Genomic DNA, 16927 nt, shown 5'->3' with positions numbered 1-16927 from the left:
TTTAACTATGAATTTCATGTTACTAAGAAAAACCACTATTATTGTCATCTTTGTTAGCTCCAAAGAAAAACTCCATAAAATCTATTTGTCTTTACTTTCTCTAACAAAAAAATATTTTTTTTCTCTTGTTTAAAAACATAAATGGATATTAGGTCAACTTAAAAATATTTTAGGAAAGAGAAAATGATAAATTTCATAGGAGAAAGAGAAAATGGTGTTAGGTATTAGGGAATTCTTCGATTGGAGCTAACAAATAAGACAATAATAGTGAATTTTGTTAGCCACATAATGTCAGTAGTTAAATTTAACACTTTTTTTTTATAAATCTATTAGGTTTAAAGTAAAGGGTCAAAATAGACATCTTTTGTTATACATTAATAGAGCGGTAAAAATGGGCTTAGCCTATAGGGCCAACCCAACTCAACCCGTTATTAGGGTAGGGTTGGAATAGAATTTTTCAAGCTCATTTAAAACTAGGGCTTATAAACTTGGCTCATATAAGCTCTTGCCCTGGAGGCTTGATCGGGGCTGGGCTAGGATCGGCCCATGGATCAAAACTATTTATTTAAGAGTAACTTATAAAAATTTTACTAGTGTATGAGATAATTACTTAGATGCACATTATGTTGTAATAGTATGAACTTACTAGATTTTGGTGTGTCAAGCTACATGTATCTCGGGATATATGGACTCAAAATTAGGGGTAATTTGTTCTAGATACACTCTATCCAAATGAATTCGCATGTATCTAAGATACAATGATGAATCCCACGCCCTCGCCTCCCTCTCATCTCTCTACTCTCTCATCTCACTCGCGTACTTGGGATGCATCACATCAGATACATGTATCTCGCATATCTAATATCCTACATACCTGCTAATCACAATAGATTTTTTGCTATTGTTATTGAAACAACACTATTATTTACCATATCTGATTTGAAAATCTTCTCATTTTCTTGATGTCATAGAATTTTAAGTTTGAAAAGAAAAAAAGAAAGAAAGAAAAAAGAAAGGGTTAGCCCGCCCCAACCCGTAACCCAATGAAGGGCTAGCTCGCCCTAACCCATCAAATTCCTCGGCCCACGAGGCTTGGGCCAGGTGGGGCTGGACTGACCCTTTTTGACAATTCTATACATTTAGGACCATTTCAATCAAACGGACTAGATTAAGGACTAAAATGAACATTTTTGTTATACATTAAGGATCATTTCAATTAAGTGAAATATATTAAGGACCAAAATAAAACATTACCCATGCACTAAGGACTATTTTGGTCATTAGACTGTTAGCAATATCCACTCACCCTTCATGAATTCCATGTCACAGACCTTTTAGTCCTTGTAATCCTTTTGCCTGATTTGTGCCAAAAGAAGCCACTTATGAATTAATTTGATTTTGTACAAGAAATTCTTCAAACTTTTTCAAGGTTTGTGGTAATCTTACAACAAAGTTCATGTCGATTCTTTTTCACGTCCACTCAAATATAAGTATTCTTTGAGTCACACCACTTAATCTTTGGTGTTCATATACATCAAGATCAGAGGCGGACTCGTCGAAATTTTTTGTATTGTACATATACACATTATTTGTAAAGTTGTGTATATAAAGAAAATGAACCTAGTCTATAAACAATGGAAGGGTGTGGATCAGTGATGTATGGGTTCAGATTCACCCCGTGAACATGAGTTCAAACCTTAGTTTAGCCTTAACTTTTTGTTCTTTTTTGTTTCCTTTTTAAAATTAACTAATAAATGTAGACTATTATAGTTCTACACTTTTAGTTCATATGAAATAACAATAGTAATATTCTAAATTTGTTAGTTACGTTTTCTTTTTATGTTTGTAGTTGAGAATTATTTAAAATTGTTTTAAATTGTCAATAATTTAGGATATATGTTTAGTTTTTAAATATTATCTCTGAGACTTCGACCCATATTATTTGATCATTTTCCTTTTTACACGCATATTAAGAAATCACAAAGAAGAAGATAATTTTACTAATTCACTCCTTAAAAACTTCTTGCGAATTTTACAAACAAATGTGAACACTTTAAAAAAGAATTAATGGATAATATATGAAAATTTTGATTAATGTTTTCTTGATTTAGTAAGGTGGACAACTAATATGAGACAACTATTTTTAATAAGATGATCAACTAATATGGGACGGGGAAGTAGTATTTAGTTTAATTTTTTTGTAATACACAAAATTGTGTATTTGTTTTCCTTTTGACTTGGTATACACGAAAGTTATGTTAGTGCATTTTTATTTATTTATTATTTTACTATTATTTTTTTATTTATTTATGACTTTCAAAATTGCTATAGTTCTAGTGTTATATATAAGAGTAATGAGTAGCTTGTTAAATCGAAAATATGTAGAAAATTTTCTTCTAAGTAGATAAAACGTTAATAGAGTATATTTTTTTGTTAGAAATATCACCTCAAAATAACTTTTTAAGGATATCATAAAAAAATGATATGATTATTACTGAAGGGTAAGACATAAGTACCCCTCTAGACTATGATCGAAATCCACACTTTATTTGTAACATTCCGAAATTTTTTAAGATAAGATTTGAGTCATTCTTTATTTGTGAATAAGATTTCACCAAGTGATTCTAAATTTTCTTAGATGTTAAGGTCACTAAAATTCCCTAGCATAAAGTTGAGTTGGAAACTTTCCTTCCAATTGAGTTTCACTATGAGATTTTTCTTGGGTCAACTTGAAACGACCATATCTCTTAAAATATAAAGAGTTACGTGGCCCATAACCTATCAAATTAAAGATATTTGAATCTACTTTCCAACGCCACGAATTTCACAACAATATGAGTTTTGAGTAAAAAATATTGATCATTTTAGTAACCTGAGACAGTGCAGTGACGAATTAGTCGACGGAAAAACATTAAAAAATGTCGTTTTTATCTTTTTACCTCTAAGAAAACCCTAAAAGAATTTTCTTGACTAATTAAAGGCCCAAAACAATCAAAATTTCATTTTTTAATTTATCATTCTCTTCTCTCTCAAACCCTAAGGCAAAACCCTAAGGAAAAATCAAAGTAGAAAACTTCATTCAAGATTCTTTCAATCTTTTTCAAGATTTTTCTTCAAGTTAGTTCTTTTTTCAAGAATTTCATTCTTTCCAACTCATTTTTATTCATAGAATTGTGAATCATTAATGAGAATCCTAATTCTTGGCCATAGAGTTTCAAGAAACTACTTCAAGAAATCTCAAGAAAGGTTTTCTTGATTTTTCCCCTTCAAGCTAGGGTTTCAAGGCTTCTAATCAAGTTCTTCTTCAAGAACCTTGTTCTTTCAGGTATGTAAGGCTATCATAGTATTGGATTAGTTCGTCCTCACGCCCTACATCTACTTTCAAATCAATAAAAGAGTAATCTAGAATTTTATCCCTAGATTTGAGTATTCTTGAGTTAAGTTGATTTTGAGTTCTTGAGTTCCTATTTCTTTTTGAAATTATATTTCCTAATTATTGAATTGATATATGTTATGCATTAAGATTCTTGAGTTGATTCGTTCATGTCTATATTTCAGCATGAACCCTATGAAGTGAATATTTTTTATATGAGTAGTATCGTTGAATTTTGAGTACCAAGTTTCCATATTGCTATCCCTGAGTTGAGTCATTCATGTCCATAATCCTGCATGAATCCTATGAATTGAGTTATAAATCTTGAGAATCTTTTTAAAGCAAACACTTGAGTTTTAAACTGAGTTTTTGAGAAAGTAAAAATGAGTTTTGAGAAAGAGTTTCTAAAACATTATTAGTATGACAATCGAGTATGCCATCAATGTTTAAGTAGTATGATATCTAGTTATGCCATCAATGTTTAAGTAGTATGATTTCTAGTTATGCCATCAATGTTTATGCAGTATGACTTCCCGAGTCATTAATGATCATATCACAATATGATTTTGATATATTTTTTAGAAAGAATTTTCAAGTATGAATTGAGTAAGAGTATAAGGGAACTAAGTATTCCCAAAAGCATCAGTTTTTACATTAATAAAAGAGAAATTTTGATTTCTAAATGAGTTATGAGTTCAAAGATATTTCAAGAGCAGTTACCTCTTTTAAGAGAATAGCTTGAGCAATTATCTCAAACCAGAGGAAGAGTATGTTTTTAAACATTGAGCATGAATATATATTATTGGGAGTAGTATTGAGCATCGCTATGGGGATGAGTTAAGACAACTCACATTCCTCATAAACCATGTATGCCAACATGGGTACAAGATTATATTTTTTAGATGAATCCTAAGTGTATTCAGGCAGAGCTTAGTGGATCCACTTAGTTGAGGTGTTCTATACCCCGACAAGGTATATGACAGTTTTGGCAGCGTGGGCGAGATGTTGTATCATCACATAGCTCATAGTGATGGTTGTCGGTTAGAGAATGAGTTAAAAGTGTATTTTTATTATATCACTTAATATGTTGAGTTCAGAGATGAGTAAGTATTTTGTAAAGTTTTAATGATTTCACGTCTTTAGTTCTTTACATTCAGTTGAGTATATATCCATATCTACTACAGTCCTTTCATTCAGTTATTTGTTATTCATTTATGTACATACTCATACATTCAATGTACTAATGTCATTCGACCTGCATCTTTTAATGATATAGATATAGGATTTTAGGATCCTCAACAAGAGTCTGTTGAGATCACTTCATCCGCTCGTCAACTTTTGAGTAAAACCTTGCTTCCGGAGGACTCCAGTTTTGTGAGTTATTAGTAACAATTTTTTAAGAGTCGCGGGTCTAGTCCCGACACCCATCTTTATACAGTAGAGGCTTCATAGAAAGACAATTTTGGAGAGTCTTTCAATTTTCAGATGTTTTATTTAAACTGTAATACTCAGTATATTTAGCAAAGTTTTGAGATTCAGTAAACTAATTTTTTAAAATGTTTCTTCCAATTTGATGCTTATGTATGCTTGAGTTGGTCGTCCGCTTGTAGTCAGCCAGGATAAGGGCTCGCTTAGAGGGCAACAATGGTTCTCGAGTGCCGGTCACGTCCAGGGTGTAGGCTCAGGTCGTGACATTACTAAACTAAGGTCTTATTACCTCCGAACTCAATTTTTTTGTAATTTTGTACACCTTTTTGGCTTACGTGGCATCCAAACATCTCTCATGTGTCTCAACTACGTGGAGTCACGCATTGTACCACGTAAGTCAAAAGGTGTATAAATTACAAAAAAAATGAGTTCATGAAGATAATAGGACCTTAGTTTAGTTAAAGTGTGTCTTAGAGATTTTGCTCATAGTCTAGAAATACTTGTGCATTATCCTTATTATTGACTATCACCATGGTTATTTGTAACTTGAACCCACTTTAATAAAATTTTAGGTCCGCCACTGATCAAGACACATACCTAATTATGTCCTTTATCTAACATCATCAATAATGTTATTTCAAGTCCCGCTACATTTATGCAGCCTTAGAGTAAATAAAATACTTCAAATTGTGAGCGTCTTTCAGTACACATTCAAGATTAGTCCATAAGTCCTATTGGGATTACAAAGAGTTTTCTTTAGAGCTTTTGAGTGAATTTGAGAGTACAAATTTTGTTGTGTATTCTAGTTTGAGTAGTTCCAAATTTCTTCTATGATCACATTTACTTGTAAAACTCTTAGTAATCTCTCCTTTTCTTTCGTACTCACTAGTAAATTATAGTGATTATATATTTGCTACAAGATAAAAGAGCGAAGCATACTTTTTTAAATCTTGTATTCAAGTTTATGTTGGGTATATAGTAAGAATTAATGGAAAATAAGAGAAAAGATATAAAGTGGCATCTAAAGTTGTCTCAAATTTTCAAAAAGACACATTAACTATGTAGACGTCCTATTACCCCCTAAACAATTTCGATAATATATTATTACATCATTTTTCTATCAATTCTAGATTTTAAATGGCAAGTGTTATCACACACCAATCATTGTGTGACACGTGTTAATTTAATTTGAAATATATATTTTTTTCATTTTAAGTTTTAATATTATTTCTCTCTCTTACTTTTTGACTTATTTTAATTTCATTTTAAATTTTACTTCATCTTCCACCCCTACTTTCAAGCTACCCCTCCCTCCATTTCTTTCTTTCTTTCTTCTGCTTCACCTCCCAGCCTCACCTCACCCCACCCCCATGTCAAGTTGAGCCCCTCTATTTTTTATTTTATTTTTCTTCTTCTTCTTCGATCAAATTCCTTTCTTTTCAAAATTATACTATTTCTAGAATTTGTGTTATTGATAACAAAACTAATTATTTTTCTAAGAATAATCAAATTTTTGAAGGTATCATCAATTAATTTATCTCATTTTCATATAACTTCAAAACTAGAAATGATAATTTTGAAAGAATCAGAATTCCCCGAAAATTGAAAAAGTTTAATTGAAATTTGGATTAAAAAAAATATAAATAATACCTACTAATCATCTTGAAATTTAATGGGTTTATCAAATTGTTCGAAATGTAATAAAATCTTTAAATATAATTTTAAAATTGAAGAGAGTTAAATTAATAGTAGTAAAAAAGGGAGGTGGAGTTGTGGTAAAAAGTGACATTGAAAGTGAGAAGCTACAATGAAGATGACAATGAATTTTTGAAGAAGAAAGAAAGAAAAAGGAAAAAATAATAAGGAGAAAAAGTTAAAATAATAAGAAAAACAAGAACATATATTTTATAGCAAATTTTTTGTAAAAATAAAATTATATTCGTTTTTTTAGTTTATTCACGCTCTTTAAGAGAGTGCATACACTCTCCATGCCAGGTGGACAAAAAATGATGTAATAATATCAGTTCAGGATTGCTTAGGGGGGTAATAGGACGCTTGCGTAGTTTATGTGTCTTTTTGAAAATTCGGGACAATTTCAGGTGTCACTTTATGTCTTTTCTCGGGAAATAAAGGGAAGATGAAAAGAGGAATTTGAAAGGTTCTCTTATGATTTAGTAAGAAAAAAACATTTCTCCCTCATTGGTAGTGAAAATAATTTTTTTAAAAAGTAATTAAATAAAAAAACACTTCTACTAGTTATTACAAGGGTTGGAAAGAGGGACCCCTCACGCCATCGCTGTCGCTCGCTTCAGCTTTAGAAAACGATCGATCGAGAGAAAAAGAAGATGCTTTCTTTTAAATACAGATTGCATAACAATTTCTTCTTGCTTGTAGTATGGTAGAGTATCAATCTCCCTTTGCTTTGTTTCCTTTCTTTCCTTTTATAGTTGAGTACATGTTTTGCTTTTTTTCTTGTATGATTATGTTCTCATTCATTTATTACATAGTTAATCACATATATGCATTTTCTTAAGTTATAACTTATATGCATTAGTCTCAATAAGTTGTAAAATCTCAAATATTTTTACTTGGGTTTGATGTGTTTAATTATAGAAGATGACATATTTATGTGTTTAATAAACTTAACTATCTAAAATTCGAACGAAAATACGTGCAATTTTTTTTTCAAAATTTGAATTGAAAGTGTTTAATTGGAACACTTTGTTAGAAATTACGATGTTCAATCGAAACATGACTTAATCTAAGTGTCTAAATGAAAAATCTGACAAATTTAAATCAATGTTCAACATATTAATATTACACATAAGCATGTGATCTGACATTTGGTTTTGCTCCCTATTATTACGTTACCATTAATTTGAAGTATACTTAAGATGATTTTGGTGCAATGGTGGGAGTGTTTCACCTTTAATCAGAAGTTTTGGGTTCGAGCCCTGGGTATGAAGAAAATCCTATTGGGAGCGTTATCCCCGAATGGGTCCTGCAGTGTGCGATCCAAATTTAATCGGAACTTCGATATGGATTCCGGACACCAGATGGAAAACCAAAAAAAGAAAGTATACTTAAGATTGCATGATTTTATAAGGGTTGGGGTTGGGGGTATATTCTTCTCAGTGTGATTTCATAAGAAAGGATATTCTATTCAACATGATTTAAGGGGCTAGTCATAAAATTAGTTATAATCCACAAAAATTATTAATTAATAACCTCTTTGGGCTTTGAAAAAATCATTTATATTGAATTTTAAAAAGTACTAAAAATTAACTTATTTTAAATCAGTTGTAGTAAATGTTACAAAGTATTTCTTGCAACGATATATTATCATTTGATGGTGCCATTTTTTCCTTTCGATCGTTTTCTGAAGATTTGAATTTTATTATTTTATGTACATCCTATTCTTTTTCTTTTGTTATTTAATACTTTCATCATATATACAATAACTCATGAAGACAGAAAGAAATCATTTTTTGCGTTTCCCTAATTTCTACCTATTACATGGAGCCAACTTTCTTAGTTTACATTTTATATGATTTTAATACTTTTATTAAGTTAGATGAGCTGAAAAATTATCTATCATTCACAAAATTTTATACTAATCTTTTAGGTATAATTATTTAATTAAAAATTATCTTAATAATATTTTTTTTATTTTATAAAACTGTATATTACTTGATTTAATATCTAATATTAAAAAATGCAACAACAAATAATTCTTTTTTTTTTTTACATAAAATCGAGTAAACCCAACAAATTATACAATATTTGCAAAATATAAATAAGAACAAGTGACCACAAATCAATCTCAAATGGTTGATTATTTTCTCATTTTCGTTCAGTTTTTCTCTCAAAATATCTCTCAATAGAGTGTTCCTTAGCAATTATTTAAATAGATCCCTATCTTCTTCAACTGTATTCATGTTAACAATTTATGAAAGTAATATAACGCACTAATACGTAGAAATTAGAAACTTTATTTCAACTCGCTATTTTAGTCAACATTTAGTTTTTAACTATCGTTTAGGTTTCCCACTCTATGTAAATAGAACGAACTTGAGTTAGAGTGTAAAATTAAAAACCAAGACCAAGTTCAAAGGCTTGTATATTGTATTTGGCCAAAGAAAATAGTTATCCTATTTTATCTCTAATATTATCATTATTTAATATTGTTATTTTGAGCTTGATTTCTTAATAAAAGTCAAATTATTTGAAAGTCATATATGTAAGATATTTTATTTTATTTTAAAGTGTGATCTATGAATCTTCTTCTATCTTATGTTTTTTCCGAATATCCTCAATTTAATTAATCAGGAGCCATTTATTCAAATTATACATGCCACAATTTTGGCAAACATAATATACTTTAAAAAATTATCTTATAAAGTACAAGTGGACCTGAACTTTCACTTCGTTTGTGTAATTTCTTACACCCAATTTTCATCAATCGCTATTTATCTTTCGGTTATTCACCTACTTATGGTCAGGAAAATTGATGATAATAAAATTGTGACTGAGATCCTAGTTTAACTCAGTAAAACATTTTGTTGTGGACTGTTGGTATCTAGTGCCTCAAACAATGAATACCTGTGATTACTTACCTAAAACAAAGGAGACTACAAAATTATCCTCTCAACTCCAACAGAATGAAACTGAATTCTATAAATAGCCTCTCTTGCAACATATCTTACTTAGCAGACCACCTTTGAATAACATAAACTTAGTACAAAAAAATACCAAAAAAAAAGAGAAAAAAAACATAAATATAAACTTAGTACTACAAATTTCAACTATGTCCAATATGTTCTTTCCACATTTTCCTCTTACCTTTTTCTTCTGTTTCTGCCTATATTTCTCATTTTCATATGCTCATTTAAAGAGCCCTGAAACTCCCCATTGTGATTGTTCCTCTGCTCATAACAATAGCCATGAAAATATTCCCGCCAAGCCCGGTCAGTCTTCCCCTGCTCATGACAATAGCCATGAAAATATTCCCACCAAGCCGGCTAATCCTACCCCTGTAAATAACAACAACCAGCAGGAAGTTCCTGCCAAGCCGGCTAATCCTTCCCCTGCAAATAACAACAACCAGGAAGTTCCTGCCAAGCCGGCTAATCCTACCCCTGCAAATAACAACAACCAGCAGGAAGTTCCTGCCAAGCCGGCTAATCCTACCCCTGCAAATAACAACAACCAGGAAGTTCCTGCCAAGCCGGCTAATCCTACCCCTGAAAATAACAACAACCAAGAAGTTCCTGCGAAGCCGGCTAATCCTTCCCCTGAACATAACAACAACCAGGAAGTTCCTGCCAAGCCGGCTAATCCTACCCCTGCAAATAACAACAACCAGGAAGTTCCTGCTAAGCCGGCTAATCCTACCCCTGCAAATAACAACAACCAGGAAGTTCCTGCCAAGCCGGCTAATCCTTCCCCCGCACAGAACAACAACCAGGAAGTTCCTGCAAAGCCTGGTAATTCTTCCCCCGCACCTGGTAATTCTTTCCCTGATCACGTTAGATAGTTTACAATATATGTGACGTGAGATTGAACCACATCAAAAGGCAAATATGAATTTGAAAGCTTTATATATTGAGGGTGTTTGGTATGATGGAAAATAGTCAGAAGGCAAAGTCATTTCCTTCACAATTATCTTACCTCTTAATTGTATATATCATTGCTTGACCATGTAAATACATGCCTCCTCTGAATAGTGGCCAAATTAATTTGTAGGCTTTGTTGTATCATGAAGGGACTAGTCTGTATATTCCCAAAAACAGTATACAGACAATATCTCTTTAAGGAAGTTGTTTTCACTCCTCAAAGATTTTCTTTTTCTAACTTCCTCATTTATTATTTTCGTAACAGGCAACTCTTCCCCTGCTAATAACAATAGCCAAGACACTTCAACCAGGCATAATAACTTTGTAGGATGCTTCCACAAGGTCTACGCTTTTGGAGACTCCTACACTGATACAGGAAATGCTAATTTACTGGATGGTCACACATCAAGTGGTTCAGCAAAATCAAACAATAATTTATGTGATGGACATTTAATGGTAGATTTTCTATGTGATGCTCTTAAGTTACCACATTTGCCACCCTTTCAAAATACCTCCGCAAATTTCCAAGCTGGGGCCAACTTTGCAATAGCCGGATCAACAATTCTCTCTAAAGAGGATTTTTCAACCAAGAAACTTACTAACCCATTCTGGAAAGGATTACCAATGAACTTTCAAACTCAGATTGATTGGTTCTTTAAGTTCAAACAGCAGATGGGATGTACAGATAAAAATGGTAAAAACTGTCAGGCTGAAATGGAGAATGCACTCTTCTGGATAGGCTCTGTTGGTGTCAGTGACTATGCTCGTATACAAGGGTCCTCTCTAACTTCACATTGGCTCACACAGCAGTCCGTCTTTCAAGTTAGCAGACTTATCGAGGTATGCACATGAACTGTAACTTAATTGTCTCCATAAAAGCTGACATAGTAATATTAGTATTAAAACCTCTTTGGTCAAGCTTCCAAGATCAGCTTACGTTGATAAGTATTTTGTGTCAAATGAAGTTTTAGAAAAGGTATTTTTGGATAGTAACAGTTTATCTTTGCCAAATCATTTGAAATGCACTTCTGTTAGTATTTATAGAAACAATTAGTATTCGACCAATCTTTTCAAAAATGTTTTTGAGTGTCCAATTACAAAGAAAGATATGAAAGAATTTAAAATGATTTGCAGTATTTATTTATGAGAGACCTTAATTAAAATCTTCAATTTCATCTCATTAAAATGTTAAAACTAAAATCACACAGAGAGGGAACAAGTTTATGGTACTTTGGACATATATATGTATTGTTGAAAATGCATGAGCTAAGTTTATGTGAGTACTGTGGGGATAGTTTGACAAATTTTTTGGTTAGGATATTTTTGTCCCGAAAAAAAATTAAAAACGTTTGCTTCTACTCTTACGAAGAAGCTACTTTTCCCGGTTTTTTCCCTTGCAACAGAAAAACAGTTTCTACTACTAGTCAAAAACACTTATTTTTGACAAAATCTTGGCCAAACACTTTAATGTTCCAAAGTAAGCTCTCTTCTTTTATTATATGATTAAACACTTGTAGTTTCCTAGAAGTTTGGCCAAACAGACTATTTAGTATCACAGGTATTTGACATCACAGCAATACTAAGTAGATGGTGTTATATGTATAGGCAACACTGCAAAGCGGAGCGAAGTACATCGTAGTTCAAGGGTTACCACCAATAGGATGCCTTCCATTACATATCTCATTGTGTCCACTGAAAGCTGCTCTTGATCATATGGGATGTGCAGCAGCTGTCAACGCAGCAGTAATGTTGCACAACCAGATCCTTCAAAAAAAATTGGAAATATTCCGTAGTTTATATCCTAATTGTCATATCTTATATGCTGACTACTGGAATGCATATCTAACAATAAAGATGAACCTAAAAAAGTACCAATTTGAGGAAGCTTTCAAACCTTGCTGTGGAGCTGTAGGCGGACCATTGAACTTCAACCTGCATTCGCCGTGTGGTTCACCTGGAACCGTTAAATGTAATGATCCAAGCAAATTCATCAGCTGGGATGGTATCCATCTTACAGAAGCGATGAATCGGAAAGTCACTGATCTTTTCCTCAATCAAGGCTTCTGTCAACCATCTTTTAGTGAGCTGGTCAAGAGTAAGAGTGGCATGTAGATTGGACTCAATGTAGCCTAGTAAATAATACCGCTCCGGAAAGACCAATCAAGAGAGCGAGATAATAATAGGAATGTTTCTTCCATTGTCAGAATGAAAAACTTTAGAGTAAGCAAGAGTACCTCCTTTATCAATAATAGATAGACAACCTTTGTGGAGTACAACAAATATTTTCACCAAGCTGCATTGTGAACGCACATGTATTGTCATGTATGAATCTATTTATGTGGTAATTCAATGGACTGGAAGGATACTCTTCCTTTGTTGAGACTTTCCACAGCTCTTAGTGGTTTTACCTGTAAATTGGCTGGACACTCCAGCTAACTCCTCCTACACCAAAATTGCAACTCTTGTATATATTTGTACTTTGCAAAAAATAAATACAAAATGCTGCTTTCCCCATCAAAACATCTTTCATTCCTCCTTAGTTTTTTGCCAATTCTATCTTTGCCAATCTGATAATCAGCACTTGCTATTCTGTGGCATCACCCAGTCAACACCAAGAATGTTGTATATAATGTCCATTATCTGTCGGGTACAGTAGCATTGAAGCAAGAGACGGTTGATAGATTCTTGTGAGTTCTCACACAAGAAAAACAGAGAATTTTCTTCACTGCACTTGTCTCAAGTAAGACATTACCTGGGTAGCAATCCACCTTTAGGCTACTTTGGTGGTGCTTTTGTCCTCCATATCATCATCTTCCAGAGCCAATTGTTTTAGCAATTGCACTAGCTTTTGAAGAATACCGTAGCACCTTTTCACGGAGAAGAAGACACTGCTGCTAGCAACCCCAAATTGAGAGTCCACCCAGTTGTCATCAACAGCAATTGGCTGCAAAAGTGTCATAAAGGTGACTGATATCTTGGAATTCTCAATCATTAAAGTTTCTTCTGAACTATAGCTGTCATTCAGAGTTGACAAAAGTAAAAAACAGTTGGCCACCATAATATTTTTGTTTGGGGCTTAACTGTAGAGAGTAGGGAATTCATCCTCTAATCTCCCTAATTCAATTCATCATCTCTCCAAAAAAAAAAAAATTCCTTCCATTCCCACCTTCATCGTGATGTTGCTCTATCATTTGTCTTAACTATACTGCTAAAATATAACACGTCCTTATAAATCTCTAGCAAAATAAAAGAATGTATAGTTTGCATCATCAAAAGCAAAGGCTATGCACTATCAATTGGATATAATATATGTAAATGATGCAAAATTCCAAATAAGGAGATTTGGGACATTATTTTGGAAATAAAAATCTGATATTGATCATGAAGCTGGCATGAATACCACCACAAAGACAATCATGGAGGTGGTTATTTCTCTGTGAAATTTAGGAGAATTTCTCCCACCAGAATTATGTACATTTGAAGGTTTTCTTTCTCTATCTGTACACTATTTATCTCAAATGTTTTATGTCATATTAGGTATTCATAATACATCAAGAACAACGCATCAGGAGAATCCTTAGGCAGACTGTTAACATACAGATAGAAATGCAATAAATCCTCTTTGGAAACAGTCTCAGGATCAACAACTTCATCATTGCAGGTGAGAACCCATAAGTCTCTTGACTTAACTCTCTTCAAGTTACCACGGCAAAAGGGGCAGGATTCGGATCTTGTATTCCTGAAAGGTTGAGAAAGCAATATTGTTCTCAGCCAAGTTCTAAGAATAATGAAAGACATGAATAGAGAGGATGCAGACATAATTTATTATTTCTAAGAAAATGTAGGTATATTACCAATCACGATAGCAATTAATGCACATTGCATGGCAGCAATTTGGTAAGACCATTTTGTTACAAGGCTCCAAGCATATTCCACATTCATCTTCTCTCTCTGCTTCAAAGTTGGAAAATTTGGAGTCTCCTTTCACTTTCTCTTGAGAACTTCCTATGCCATGATTTACAACTTTACAATCGTCCAGCTCCACCAAGTTAGAATGTAGCTGCTGTAGTGATGGCAGTATAACGCCTGTAATTTTGTCATTATTAAAAGTAATAGTTAAGCACAATCAATGTAAGAAACTTAATCCTAAAAATGCGTAAAATGCTTAGTACATAATAAGGAGAATGAGCGACTAACCATAAAAGTCGTTAATAGTTGCTCTTCGTCCATGTCTAGATATTCTTGGTCTCCCATCTGTACGCACCTGCCAAAGGAGAGACGTTGTTAGTAAACTGACAAAAGGCAGGTAAAAGTGACAGAACAGTAGATTGTGCAACTACAATCTTTGTTGTCACTAATAAAGAGGGGAAAGAAAAACACTGGATATTCAATAAATTCTGAAGCTAACTGGAGTTACATGATTCCTTTTTGGCAAGTGGCCTTTGACTTACACATGGGAACACACATATTGACTCTTCTAATGCATATGCCGTATACATGAATAGAATTATGAGAGAGCGGGTTAAGACAAAAAACTCAGTGTCTGTCAACAGAAAGAAATTCATACTTTGTAAATGAGGACATGAAAGAAATTCATATATCCAGGAAGCAGACAAGTGCAGGAACTATCTATCCAACGGAGCAAAAACAGAAACACAGGAGCCATTCCATTGTAGGTCAGTTTCATTTGAAGACGTGCTCCACTCTTTTCTCTTGGAATTGCAGCAGCCCTGCAAGCAAACCAGCATATTAGATAAGACAAAATGAATTCTTAAACAGAAACAAGAACTTCCATTGTCACAAAGACGAGGAAAAATTGCACAATCATTTGATACTAAGGGTACTTCAAATGCTACAAATTGCAAGCATGGACATGCTGGAGAAAACAGACACTGGCACACTATAAATCCCAATTTCCATCAGGGCTTACAACATCAGAACATGACCAAAAAGCGAAGGGAAAGTAACACTAACAATCATGAAGTCTTTATTCTTTTTACAAAACTACATAAATAGGAAATTAATCTTCCTTATTCCTAAATAAAGTTGATATCAACAAAAATATAGTGAAGCTAAAAGCAAGCTAGCACAGCCCAACACCAAAGTAGAACCACATTAAAGCATCAACAACCCAAAAAGGATAATACAAACCCCTAATTAAACAAGTACAATTATTATCTCAGAAAGTAAAAATCAAGTCTTTGAAAAAGCAAACTTACAGAGTATTAGCATACTGAATATCAGCCTCCAAAACTTTCAAGGAATCCTGATAAGAACTCCTTCCAACCTGGTAATTCACCATCTCCATTCCCCTCTTTGAGGTGCCTTTACCCCTCAAGAAAACTGTTTTTTATGTTTTCTTGGACAAACAAATATTGACAAAAGCAAAGTCTTCCTTCTACACAAAAAAAAACTAAAACCCCAATATGTCTAAAATCATTTTTTTGTGCCAAAAAACACAATTTTTCAAGAAAACAAGAAACCCCTTTTGATCTCTTCCACTCTTTTTCAAGAACACTATCTTTATTAAGAAAAAAAAACTCTATTTTTTTCTAAAAAAGGGTCGGCTTTGAATGGGACAGCTTTCTAAGTTTTTGTTGGTAATAAAGAAAATATAATGGTTGAAACAACTCCAAATTTATGCTTTTTCAACAAGAACCCATAAATATAAAATTATTATATTATTATCCTTTTAAGAACTAATAAAAAAAATTCTTATTATATATATTATTGAGAATATTAAAATTGTGCTGAATTAGGCAAGTAAATTAATTATGAATTGATTTGGTCGAATAAATTGATTTATTCACATTGTAAGTTTTGCTTATTCAATAAGTCAAAGAAGATGAGCAGTTGATCAAAATTAGATAAGAATTAAAGGGAAAAATAAGTGATATTATTTTTCAATTTTAAGCATAATCATGATTAATGTTAGGTGTCATTATCCAGCAAAATATTTATGATAATTATTTAATTTGGTGGCTATTAAATGTACAAGTTGTTCACACTTATATAATTACGTTACCTGTCCCATTATTCTTTAAACTTATTGGATATATGGAAATTTGGTGTATGTGACTCATTCGTTAATACATTTTTCTAGAATATATATTATATTTAATATTCAATTATTTAATTATATTTGATATGTTAATATTATAAAATTAAAATTGATGGATGGAAGTTTTTGTCAAACTAACATTTCTACTATGATTATATTTCTCTGTTGCAATTTAATATATAATTAAACAAATATGTTGGGCTGTTAATTGTTGAAAGACCCAAATCCACAAGATGCATGTGGAAAAAATGCAAATACTAGGATGAATTGGTAATCATACTTGTAATTTTAAAAATTATTATTCTCTTTATCGGATTTTATTTGTCTAATATTGACTTAATATGGAATTTTAAAAAAATAAAGATTTTTTTTGAACTTTATGATCTTAAGATGTTACCTAGATGTACTAAAATATAGTTTAAACTTGTGATATTAAACATGTTATATGGG

The 16927-nt window shown here is 32.3% G+C and overlaps 2 protein-coding genes across 2 annotated transcripts; one reads left to right on the top strand and one right to left on the bottom strand.

Annotated features, from left to right (window-relative positions):
- The first annotated feature begins 9584 nt into the window (after positions 1-9584).
- LOC125866733 (GDSL esterase/lipase At3g48460-like) lies at positions 9585-12802 on the top strand. The gene is made up of 3 exons (XM_049547075.1): positions 9585-10287; positions 10682-11256; positions 12022-12802. The coding sequence occupies exons 1-3, from the start codon at positions 9609-9611 to the stop codon at positions 12526-12528; spliced, it is 1761 nt and encodes a 586-aa protein (XP_049403032.1). The 5' UTR covers positions 9585-9608; the 3' UTR covers positions 12529-12802.
- A 964-nt stretch (positions 12803-13766) lies between these two features.
- LOC125866756 (E3 ubiquitin-protein ligase AIRP2) lies at positions 13767-16002 on the bottom strand. The gene is made up of 5 exons (XM_049547102.1): positions 15636-16002; positions 14984-15146; positions 14614-14680; positions 14271-14502; positions 13767-14155 (listed from the first exon to the last, which is right to left on the bottom strand). The coding sequence occupies exons 1-5, from the start codon at positions 15722-15724 to the stop codon at positions 13945-13947; spliced, it is 762 nt and encodes a 253-aa protein (XP_049403059.1). The 5' UTR covers positions 15725-16002; the 3' UTR covers positions 13767-13944.
- Positions 16003-16927: the final 925 nt, after the last annotated feature.

This window comes from Solanum stenotomum, chromosome 6 (genome assembly GCF_019186545.1).
Source record: "Solanum stenotomum isolate F172 chromosome 6, ASM1918654v1, whole genome shotgun sequence".
Lineage (NCBI taxonomy): Eukaryota > Viridiplantae > Streptophyta > Magnoliopsida > Solanales > Solanaceae > Solanum > Solanum stenotomum.
The sequence above is the reverse complement of the archived record's forward strand: the minus strand, read 5'-3'. Positions and strand labels throughout refer to the sequence as shown.